Source organism: Lactuca virosa, chromosome 4 (genome assembly GCF_052849685.1).
Source record: "Lactuca virosa cultivar CGN04683 chromosome 4, Lactuca_virosa_CGN04683_v6, whole genome shotgun sequence".
NCBI lineage: Eukaryota > Viridiplantae > Streptophyta > Magnoliopsida > Asterales > Asteraceae > Lactuca > Lactuca virosa.
This window is the reverse complement of record NC_136429.1, coordinates 235,418,607-235,430,653: the sequence shown is the minus strand read 5'-3', so window position 1 is coordinate 235,430,653 and position 12,047 is coordinate 235,418,607. Positions and strand designations below refer to the sequence as shown.

The 12,047-nt window shown below is 33.4% G+C and overlaps 1 protein-coding gene across 3 annotated transcripts; it reads left to right on the top strand.

Moving 5' to 3' along the window:
* The first annotated feature begins 3,247 nt into the window (after positions 1-3,247).
* SGB1 (Major facilitator superfamily protein) lies at positions 3,248-9,919 on the top strand. 3 transcript variants are annotated; one of them, XM_079045077.1, is made up of 14 exons: positions 3,248-3,605; positions 4,160-4,288; positions 4,901-5,009; positions 5,121-5,188; positions 5,275-5,407; positions 5,511-5,610; positions 5,676-5,788; positions 5,879-5,972; positions 7,939-8,092; positions 8,204-8,347; positions 8,459-8,532; positions 8,802-8,890; positions 9,298-9,412; positions 9,510-9,919. In XM_079045077.1, the coding sequence occupies exons 2-14, from the start codon at positions 4,192-4,194 to the stop codon at positions 9,702-9,704; spliced, it is 1,485 nt and encodes a 494-aa protein (XP_078901203.1). In that variant the 5' UTR covers positions 3,248-3,605; positions 4,160-4,191; the 3' UTR covers positions 9,705-9,919. The 3 variants fall into 3 exon arrangements, with proteins under 3 accessions (XP_078901203.1, XP_078901202.1, XP_078901204.1); XM_079045076.1 differs by having other exon boundaries at positions 3,249-3,605; positions 4,172-4,288; XM_079045078.1 differs by lacking the exon at positions 8,459-8,532 and having other exon boundaries at positions 3,249-3,605; positions 4,172-4,288.
* Positions 9,920-12,047: the final 2,128 nt, after the last annotated feature.

Sequence of the window (12,047 nt, the reverse complement as noted above, 5' to 3'; positions counted from 1 at the left end):
GCACATGTCGTAATGTTTTTTCCTTAATGGGACATAAACATACACCATTCCTTTTGCTCTATTAGGTTTAAAGGACTAGATTTAAGAAAGGGCTCAACAATGCTAAGTTGGCTCGCTAAACACCGTGCCAAGGGCTCGACATGTCAAGTTCAAGCACCCAACTCGATAGAAAATTGCCATGCTCTCTCTCTCTCTCTCTCTCTCTCTCTCTCTCTCACACACACACACATCTTTACTCCTTTTGATTGTTTTTAATACCCAAAATTTAAAATTTTACCAACTTTTTTTCCTACATAAATACCCACAACTACTATCAATCCTTACTACTTTTCAAATCTTCATATATCAAACCTTCAACCCTAATTTTACATCTCTTAATTCCGTTTTTAGCAAAATGGCTACTCTAGTGGAAAATTTGTAATGAGAACATGGAACCAGATAAAAGAGACAACTTTCGCCCGTGCATGTGTCTTTTGTATCGGAGGAACCTACCGTACACAACACACTCAATAAAGGAAGTTTTTGGATGATAATTACCAAATGTTTTCTCACCGTAATGAATCAAGGTAATTACCATTCTAAAGATCAAGTGTACGGAAAATAGAAGTTCACGAACAAAGTGGTATCAGATTTTAACAATTTGTTTAATAAATTGAGACACAATTGAAAAAATGCTGAAGATGATGTGAAAATGATAAAGATGACATAATTTTAAACAAAACTCTTCAAAATTTTCAGTTAGAAATAAGAAAACCTTTCAAATATTTGGAGTTTTGAAATGTTGTCAAAAGAGTCAAGGAAAATGGGTTGGGTTGCAACGCGACCGTAATTTTTATTTTTAGTTTTATGTGTTTTTTAACATAGTGTTTTATTTTAATGTAATGTTTTAATTTAATGTATTTTTGTTATTTAATGTTATGTTACCTTATTTTATGTTAATGACTTGATATGATAAACCATTCATTCCAAATGACAAAAAAATGATAATGACTTAAAAGGGTAATATATTATTCAATTTGTGTATACTTGGTCACTGAGTTTTTTTCGTCCATATTTACCCCTTGAACTTGTTAAACTGTACACATTCAGTCCTTATGACCGGCTACTCTAGGTTAGCCGGTAAAAATGACTTAATAAGGTAATATATTTCTCATTTTGTACACATTTAGTCCTTAATATTTTTTTGAAGTTGCAAAATAAGTTATTTTATTTTTGTACTCGTTCAGTACTCATGAAAGTTTTCTTTAGGTTTTTTTCATGATATCTTACGTTAGGGCTTTTGATGCTTATGTCTCGACTACTTGGTTGCTTAGATCATGTGTTCTGAACGTCATAACTTCTGCATACAATCTCGGATTGTAACGATCTTTATAATTATGCGTTCATATTTTAGTCTACCACAACTTTCATTTAGATTACTCCCGTTAAAAAGTAATGTATTTTTACTTACGATCTTTATATCCATACGTTTTTTTATGAATGCATGTATGAATGTTTTTTTTAAATCGTAAGTAAAAACATATTACATTTTAACCGGAGTAATCTTAACGAAAGCTGTAGTAGACCCAAAAAACGAACACGTGGATATAAAGATCGTTAAAATCTGATATCGTATGAAAAAGTTACGACGTTCAAACGTAAGCCAAACCACAAGGCCTACTCAACCAAGAAGTCCAGATCGCGATAGACATAAGCATCAATAACCCCAAACACCTCATAAATGATTGTCCCACGTAAGATGTCGTGAGAAAAAGATAAAGAAATCATTCATAAGTACTGAGTGAATACAAAAACAAAAATGACTTATTTTTTGAAAAACAAAATATTAAAGACCAAATATGTACAAAAATATTAAGGACTAAATGTGTATAAAATGAGGAATATATTACCCTATTAAGTCATTTTTTTCCGGCTAATCTGAAGTAATCGGTTATAAGGACTGAATATGTACAGTTTAACAAGTTGAAAGGGGTAAATATAGACCAAAAAAACACAGTGACCAAATATGTACTAATCGAAAAATATATTACCCTTTTAAGTCATTATCCCGACAAAAAATTGGAATGTGTGACAAATGATGTGACAGAACAAACAATAAGACAAAATACCACTTCTTCCCGCCTTATCATCAAGATATCTTGTTTTATGAACTTGCTTTAACGGCATCAATAAACAACATTTGTTTTATTATAGCAAAACTTTAAACCATTTTCCACCAACATAAGTGTGATAAATTGCATGTTTCTATCAAACTCTTTAAAAGAGTTGGTGTTCTCCATATCATGATGTTGAAAAGATTTGTGTTTACATATTATCTTAAATATTCATGTACATATGTTGTAGACAGTGACTTTTGATTCTGGATATCATGATTTTGAAAGGATTTGGTGTCGGTGTGGGGTTTTGGTGAAGGGGTATTTTATTATTAGGATTAGGTGTAAGACCCGTGTATTATACGAGTTTATTAAAAGAACCAAAAGTAACGGTGTAAGCAAAAAAAAAAAAAATCATTCACACAAGTTTTGGTAACCACAAAGACCATGTTCATAAAAAATAAGTAACGACTGAGTTGTGACATTTGTTAAACCGCATGGACTATTTATATAATTTGGTCTTAATTAATCTATACTAATAAAATTAATTAATATGAATTCACAAATGTGTACTATCTACATTAATATACATATATATTAATTAATATATTAATAGAAAGAGGAATTAATAAATAGAAAGTTATTATGTATATTAATTAATATATTTATAAAATTAATTAATATGAGGTGACATTTAATAGGTGTAATTTAAATAAAAGAAAAAAAAACTATAAAAATAACAAGTGAATATTAAATAATTCAAAAAAATCTAGAAAATGACAAGTATCAAAATGAAGAGAAGAAGACATGTGGCAAAATCATTCTTATTTATGAGGATAGCAGAGATATGACATCTTATCTTTATATTAATAAAATATTAAAATTAAAAAAAAATATAAAAAAATTATCTTTTTAAACTGTTGCAGCTTATTTTTTTAGATTAAATTGAAAAAAGAAAAAACAGTAAACCACGGACCAGATTGCATTTTACTCAAAATATAATAAACAAGTGCATAAGGATCTAACTTTACCAAACATAGAATAGTTATCGAGTTAGGACGAGTATCAACATTCTTGGGATCTTCTCCACGCGTCATGCCTTTCAGCCATTGATGACGAAATTGAAAATCAAAGCCTAAACGGATCTAAGTTTCAGATCGTAGGGGACAGGTGTTAATCTCTTGTTCCTCTTCCTCCTTTCCGTCGACTACCATCTACAACCCACCACACTTGCTTTTTTCTTCATTTGTACGGATTCAAATTAACTTTTCAATTTTCATAACCCACGGCGCACGTTAACACCTGTCGACATACAATTCTTCCCCCCTCCCCAGTCCCCACCTGAACAACTACCACATTTTTCGCCTCCTTTTTCTTTACTTCCCTTTTACTTCTCAGTTCTGACAGATCCACTGTCACTATTCTTCCACATCGGCGTATGTTTACCGATTCTCCACCGACTCTGTCGCCGGAACTCACCGACGGCTTCCACATCTCGTTTTCTTCATCCAGGTAATCACGAATGGGCTCCGATTCATGTTCACAGGTCTACATGCGCTTTTGATAACGTTTTGTAACCCTGGAATAGCACGCATGTGAACGTAGAAATACGATAGTTTTATGTATTTTTCATCCGTTTCGTGATCACACCTGCCATATGACTCGCTCTCTGTTAGTTGAATCTATCGAATCTTACATACTTTCACGAATTTAGTAATGTTGTTTTTATACTCGCGATCTAGATAACTAAATTAGCTTAGTGACAAATAGACATAAGCACTGTCTTTCGCCTGTGTTTTATGGCAGTATAATCGATTCAAACAGTTGTGAAAGGTTATACAGAGTATTCTAGAATAAGAGCTTCAGGGAGTGGCATAGTTTTTTCGTGATTTAGTATCTGTGTGAGTGTATTGATGATTTGAAGTAGATGTGTATCATATTGTTTGTGATCCACAATTTGAATTGTGATACTACTGGGATCAGCAGGGGATTCTGTTTATTTGTTGAAATGGCTTCCTAATTGATGTCTGTTACTGAATGAATGATGATTTGATTAATTATGGTAGTCTGGGTGGCAGGTTCTTTGCTGCATCTGAATATGAGAGGGCGACAAAGGGATCATATCCACAGTACATACAAGCGTGCTTCTTCCAAAGAGCGCCTGAATGCACAAGACATAGAAGATGGTTTAGAAGGTACTTCTACTCTGCCTTTAGAGTGATATAAAAAGAATCCAGGAAACTCTAGGATGTTATTGAGACCTCCTGTTTATTGTTTAATTTGTTATGTAACTAAGTGGGGGACAATATACATTTACATGGCAATCACCAGTTCTGAAGATACAAAAGGTCATCAATCTCTCTTGTCTAGTAAACAATGTGTAAATATTTTAAAAATAAGATACAATTGGATATATTAACATGGAATACAATGCTGCATCTGTAACTATTAGTTGAGAAAGAGTACATCTGTGAATATCTTGCACCTGGTTTCTAGAAGTAACCTGAACTATCTGTAAGAGAACAGAAGTATGATACCTTTGTATGTAGATCAAACCATTTTGGGGTCGATATAATGGCTTCAATCACTCTTTCCAACTCTATGCATGCCAAAGTGTGTGCAAATGCATCTAAGAATCCAAGATGATTCCTAAATCCTAATATAGTTTAGTTAAAGATTCTAGTTGTACAGATATTACATGTGATCTTGTTGGAGGTCAAAATTTTGCAGATGATCCCTTTCTATTATTTCTTGGAGTTGTTATATATACTATATAGAAGCATACTAATTGAACCATGTGTTTTCAGAGACTCCACATGATTTTGCAAAAGGATCTGGAAATCCCCCTTGGCTTCGTTCATTACCACATGTGATTGTTGCAGCTCTTTCCTCATTCTTATTTGGCTACCACCTTGGGTATGCAACTATGCACCACTTATCAAGACTTAAGCTATTCTAATTCCACAAATCCATTAACAAGTGCCTATTTGACTTTACAATTTCTTTACATTTCAATCTTGAATCCAGGGTGGTTAATGACACGCTAGAAAGTATATCCTTGGACCTTAACTTTCATGGTGATACAATGGCTGAAGGTATGTTTTACAATTTACAATAAACTTTTTCTGTATCCTATATTCCTATTCTTTAACTAATGATTCCATAATTTTGCATAATGAAGGTTTGGTGGTAAGTACATGTTTAGGAGGTGCTTTTGTTGGGTCTACAGTCAGTGGATGGATTGCTGATGGGATTGGTCGTCGGAGGTCATTCCAAATGTGTGCTATACCAATGATAATTGGTGCTTCAGTGAGGTAGGTGTATACATTATTTATGCTCTTAATCTTCCTAAAGTATCCTTCAAACTATAACTTTTATAGTGTTGGCATTTAATAATATCAAAACTATAACTTGTAGTGCTACAGCAGATGGGCTTGGAGGTATGCTTTTTGGAAGGTTTCTTGTTGGAACTGCTATGGGTGTTTGTCCTCCTGTTGCAGCTTTGTACATTACAGAGGTATGAAATTTTTAATCTAATTCTTTTATCTGTCTTTTTACTGACTTGTTATTATCAAAAGTTAGGTTTCACCAGCTTTTGTGAGAGGCACTTATGGGAGCTTCACTCAGATTGCAACGTGTCTTGGACTTATAGCTTCTTTCTTCATTGGAATCCCTGCAAAGGACGTGCCTCGTTGGTAGGAAACATGATGCATGCTTATAATCATTTATATATTTTGATTAGTCAGTTGGATTTGTAATAATCATTCTCTTGATTATGGGATTAGGTGGCGTGTGTGCTTTTGGGTATCTACAGTTCCTGCAGCCTTGCTTGCTCTTCTGATGGAGTTTTGTGCAGAAAGTCCTCATTGGCTTATGAAGGTAAGGATTGCTCATCTCTTCTCCTTTTGTTCACCAAATGCAATTTGGGTGCATATATATATATATATGTATATATATATATATATATATATATAAATTTAAATAATCTTGGTACATGTTTATCCTTCACTGGTTCGTATTTCTGTTAATCTTGACTTGATGGTTATATCACAAGACCAAATTATGGTGTTATGGAATAGGAACGGTAACCCCAGTCTTGTATGTTCATAGAATCTAAGGAAATAACCACATTTCTGAATTTAAGAGAGTTGCATTCATCAAGTAACATCTCACATAAGTTGAGGGACCAGTTATGTCGTCATGGCATACTACATGGTATAAATTATGAATATACCACTAACAGAAAATTCTTTACAGAAATGGTCCAAAGGCCACAGAAAAGTAGATATATTCTAACAGAACATCCCTTTTAACCTTAGAGCATCGCCAATGCAAGTTTTTCTTTTTTCTTTTTTTTTTTTTTTTTTTTTTTTTTACTATTTGCTTAACCACTTAATATCACTAAACACCGTTGGAGGGGATAGCTTTTTTACTTTTTTTATTGACCACTAAGTGATCAATATACTATAAAAGTTTGTCTATCTAACCCCTCCCTCTTTAATAATATTTTATTTTCCCCCTCAACTTTATTTTAGTTTAAATAAATTTTATTTCTTTAATAGATATTTATTTCTATTAAATTTTACAAATGTTTTTATATTACAAACCATAGTAAAGTTTAATACAAATCATATTTATTGAAATATGATGTATTAAATTACAACTAATTAAGTGAAGGGGCTTTATGAAACATTTTATATAGATTAGGATCAATTAGTTAAACGAAAATTTGGTATCTTCTCAAATTGGTTTAGGGTACTTTCTCAACACAATGCACTTTACTTATTACAACCCTTAGGGTGATTCTTATAAAAGAAGTACTCTTCTTTTCTTTGATATTGTGAAAAATAAAGTATGATCCCCAAAGCTTTTCTCTTATCATTTTGGTAATTGGCCGAACCATGATGTTGGTGATTGTTTGACGTTAGTGACGTTGTCCACAGTAACATCTCCTAAAGGAAACCTTCCTTGCCTTGCTTACATCACTCTGTGATGATGATGAACCACTTGAGCGACCTTGGGAAGCCATTGAACGAAGAGAAGAAAAAAAGAAATAAGGGAAAGTGAGTGCAGATCTACGCAAGGATTCATCTTAACCCAAATATTTGCCAACTTCAATCATACGCGGAAGCCACATTAGCTTTTTGTCTAGTCAGCAAATGAGAAACATGAAATACCTGAAAACAAAACAAAACAGGTTGATTGGTTAAATTTGCAACAAAATTGAAACTATAGTGACGTTAATGAGAAAACAAAACATGGTTAAAATCGAAAATTTGTGTAAACTTAGCCTCTTTTATGTAATCCCCCCTACAATTAAAACGGAATAATTTAAAACGAGAAATAATCCAAAATTGTGTGAAACTTCAAGTGGGGTAAAAACAAGTGTGTGGGGAAAAACCGCTTTCGACTTTGACTATTTGTGATCTCTGGCATACACTTTCCATCCATATAAAGTGTTCCTTGAAACTCAAAAGTAATGACCATTTGAAGTTGGGCTTCTTTCGCCCCTTTTTTTCCTCTGCTAAGTATTCAATATGCTCTGCATCATATACTCTCAGTAACCTTCCCTATGTTCTCACATTTGGTTGGAATAAATGTCATTTTACAAATAAAATCGGATATAATCAGTTTTACCGATGGTAAATTGGCGAATAATTTTGGGACATGTAAAGCAGAATTAAGGGTTATTGTTTTAATAAGTTTTATGGAAGGAATCGATAAAATCTGAAATGTTCCTTGATCTTGATATTTTGCTGTTGTTTAGCTATTGACTGTATTTACACATAATTTATTTCTAAACAATTCTACATCATATTTTTTTTCGCCCATTGCCCTAATTTAGAGAGGAAGAAGTGCTGAAGCCGAAGCGGAATTCGGGAGGCTTTTAGGAGGTCTACACGTAAAATCATCAATGGCAGAATTATCCAAAACAGACAGAGGAGACGAAGTAGAATTAGTAAAACTTTCAGAGTTGTTTTATGGACGTCATTTCAGAGGTATAAATATAATATTACCACATCCACATCCACCACACTTTTCTCCCAATCGAAATAAACATTTTATTTTAATAATAATAAAATAAACAAACATGTCTTACAATCCTCCAGTGGTTTTCATCGGGTCTGCTCTGCTGGCACTGCAACAACTATCTGGAATAAATGCTGTTTTCTATTTCTCTTCAACTGTCTTCAAAAGTGCTGGAGTACCTTCAGATGTCGCAAACATGTCTGTTGGAGTAGTCAACTTATCAGGTTATATATTGTTCTTCACCAAGAATCTGTTCCTGTTCATCACTCTTTATATATATATATATATATATATATATATATATATATATATATTTGTTATTTAATATTTTTCAGGTTCAATTATTGCAATGATTTTAATGGATAAACTCGGCCGAAAAGGTCTTCTTCTTGGAAGTTTCATGGGCATGGTATATCTATGTCTTAACGGACTGTTTTTTTTTTCTTCTTTCCATTAAGTCCTCTATGAATAGAGTGACTGAATGTGTAAAGTGTTGTATGCACAAAGTCTTTTTTTTGGATGGAATAGACTGTGTGGAAGTGAGTAAATGTCCATTTTACCCTAATACTGCAACAAACAATTTTCACAATGTTTGTCAATTTTACCAATTAAAAAATGAACATTTGACTATTTCCAACCTCGAATTTGACAATGTTTTTATTATTTTGATTGTTTCAGGCAATGTCAATGGGCATGCAAGCAGTTGCAGGAAGTTCCTTGGTTTCAGGCTCTTCAGTGGTGTTACTCTCTGTTGGTGGTGTTCTACTGTGAGTGAAATAATAAAAGAATCAAAGAATAAAATAATAAGGAAAAAAAAAACAAAGAACAAAAAGGGAACTTTTCCATAAGTTGATTTAAAAGAAAATTATATTCTTGGTCCCTGAATATAGCTGTTTTTTGCAATATTGGTCCCAAAAGGTTCTCTTGCAATTTCGGTCGATTTATGATATTGTAACATTTTTGGTCATTGTTTCAAGTAAAATGTCTATTTTTGGTCCCTGAATATAGCTGATTTTTTCAAAGTATAATAATTTTACTTGGAAGGGACCAAAATGCTACTACATAAACCTCAAATAAGGACCAAAATTCCAAGAGACATCTTTTGGGACTAAAATTGAAAAGTTCAACTATACTCAGGGACTAAAAATGTAATTTACTCTTGCTTTAATTCCAGGTTTGTTTTATCATTTGCCATGGGTGTTGGGCCGGTACCTGGGCTCCTGTTATCAGAAATATTTCCAAGCCGAATCAGAGCAAAAGCCATGGCAATCTGCATGGCTGTACATTGGGTAAATCCCTAGTTTATTATATTTAATTATATATCCTATAGTATCTTTCATACATGGTTTAAAATTCTATATTTTTGTTATTTTCCATTTGTTACAGGTTATAAATTTCTTTGTTGGTTTGCTATTTTTGCGGATGCTGGAGAAGCTTGGGCCATTGATTCTATACACAGCCTTCGCAAGTTTTTGTTTAGTGGGATTTTTGTTTGTGAGGAAAAACGTTGTGGAAACAAAAGGAAAAACATTGCAAGAGATTGAGATGGCACTTCTTCCATCAGCTGAGTTAATATATTGAAAATTGAACCTTTTTGTTCAATCATACCACGTGAGGCTATAAACAATTTACTAGTGAGCTTGTTTTCAACTAAATTTTTATAAGAGTCCAGCTATGAGGAACACCAATGTAGGAATGTTCTAGTGGTTAATTATTGTTAGGTTATTTTAAATTTTGCTTTGTATATAACACGAGAAAATTCATGTTAAGACCACACTACTCCATTACTTGTATCATGGTTTTGTGAAATTTTCTTTTTCATCATCAAATTCAAACAATAACAATAAGTCCCATATGAATGTGGTACGTGGGAAGTAAGATGTAGACGCTGTGTAGGAAGACTGCTTTCATTGATGACATTTGACACGTAGAAAAAAAAAACGTTAAACGTGAACATGCATGGTTGGCCCACAAAGAAGAATAAACAGTGGTGTGTGACTATAGAAAAAATGAAGTTGAAAATAAAGAGGGGTAAAACTAAGCAGGTAAATCTCGAGTGAATTCAAAAATAGTGAAAGCGGGTATATGTTAGGATCGAAGAATCCATGATAAACTGACAACACATGATAAAGATGCGAAGAAAAATATAAAACACAGATTTAACATGATTACTGCTCTTCGCCATTAAAAGTTCATCATCTATCTTCGCAAGATTAGCATGAACAATTTTCAATTCATGCTTCAACAATTTGACCTTTTGAGTCTTCTCAGCAGTAACATCCATCAACTTTTCTTCACCTTCATAATTCTTAGTCAGAGTAAGAATAGAACTGGATACCGAAGTATGGTGACCAACATTGTTTTTCTGAAGTAAATAATGAAGATCTTGATTCTTTTTTAAGAGAAAAGTGAGAATCTCCTTAACATCATTTATAATTGCATCTAGCTTCTTATTCACAGACTCAGTGACTTCCTTCAAAATAAGATCTACTTTCGCAGTAGCCTGTTTGACTTCCTTAAATGCAGCATCAACCTTCACAGTTATATCAGAAATCAACTTCGCAGATGTTTCAAAAAGAGCTTTCTCAGTCTCCATGTGACCTTGCTGCATATAGTCAAACTTTGATGTAGAGAAAACTTGAGTATGGCGAACTAATAAGAGATTAAGCTTTCTGCTCAGCGCCTTGTAATCTCTCTTACTCATGGGATCATTTGCATGTTCCTCATCAAAATCACTTTCATCGTCAATCAGAGGAGATTCCAATACAAGAGCAACAAATTCTTCAAATGAACCAGAGATTTTCGGATCATCATTGACCATAAAATCATCATCAGAAACAGATGGAGAAGCTACATTTCCCGATGGAGTAGTAGCAATATCTTCAGAAACAGGTGGTTCTGAAAAGCTTGATGGAACTTCATAAGATATTGGTTCAGAAGTTGGAATGTCTGTGGTAGATGTGGTTTGAGGGTGCGAAACAGATGGATTTGTAGTGGAATCTCATAATAATATGTATAGGGAAAGGTGTCCTTAAAAGATAAGATTTATGTTAATCTTCTTGCATCGGGGGAGAGTTGAGTTGAGTATGAGTTGTGGTATCTCGAGAACGGTGCTAATAACCATATAACGGGATACTGCTCAAAATTCCATGAGTTTGATGAAAATGTTACGAGTCACGTGGGATTTGATGACAGTTCCACTGTTGCTATTATAGGAAAATGATCGATTTTATTCGATTGTAAAAATAGCAACCAAAAACTTCTAAATGAAGTAAATTACATTCCAAGTCATAAAAATATCATCATTAGGCTCTGAAAAATGATGGAAGAAGGAATTCAAGTCATTATGGACCGGTCTGTTTTGACGTTATACGATAAAAATAAAATTCTACTTTTGAGAGGTCAAAGATCACCAAAATGGTTATAAAAAACTATTTTGAGGACTGGTAGTATTACATCCTCATCGAGGATTAAATCGTGAATACTTCAAAAGTAAGCTTCGAACCTCCGGACGAACTGCTAATTGATGTCATTATGTTGGACCAACTATTAGGCAAAGATGCTAATAATAGAAATGCCATAACTTCATCTTCGAAACCAATATCATTTGAAATTAGTCTAGAGACGATTGTGTTGAATTTATTAAAATGATCAGTCACCGATCTACCATTCTTCATCTTCAGAACTGTCGGATTAAGTACACCTTGTTTGCTGCTGACGCTTTATCATACATATCGGATAACTCTATAATCAGACCATATGTAGTCTTCTCATTGACAATGTTGTAAGCAACGTTCTTTGCCAATGATAGTCTCACCATGCCAAGAGCTCGCCGATCCAAAGAGATTACAGTCCACCTGCTTCATCACTTCAAGTTTCTTTTTGGCCAAAGCCTCGTGTAACTTCATTTGATATAGGTAACCT

Bases quoted from the DNA above. Each gene is read 5' to 3' on its own strand.
- SGB1 (XM_079045077.1), top strand. From the start codon at position 4,192: ATGAGAGGGCGACAAAGGGATCATATCCACAGTACATACAAGCGTGCT. The intron at 4,289-4,900 runs GTACTTCTACTC...ATGTGTTTTCAG, and splicing joins CATAGAAGATGGTTTAGAAG to AGACTCCACATGATTTTGCA. The intron at 5,010-5,120 runs GTATGCAACTAT...TCTTGAATCCAG, and splicing joins TTATTTGGCTACCACCTTGG to GGTGGTTAATGACACGCTAG.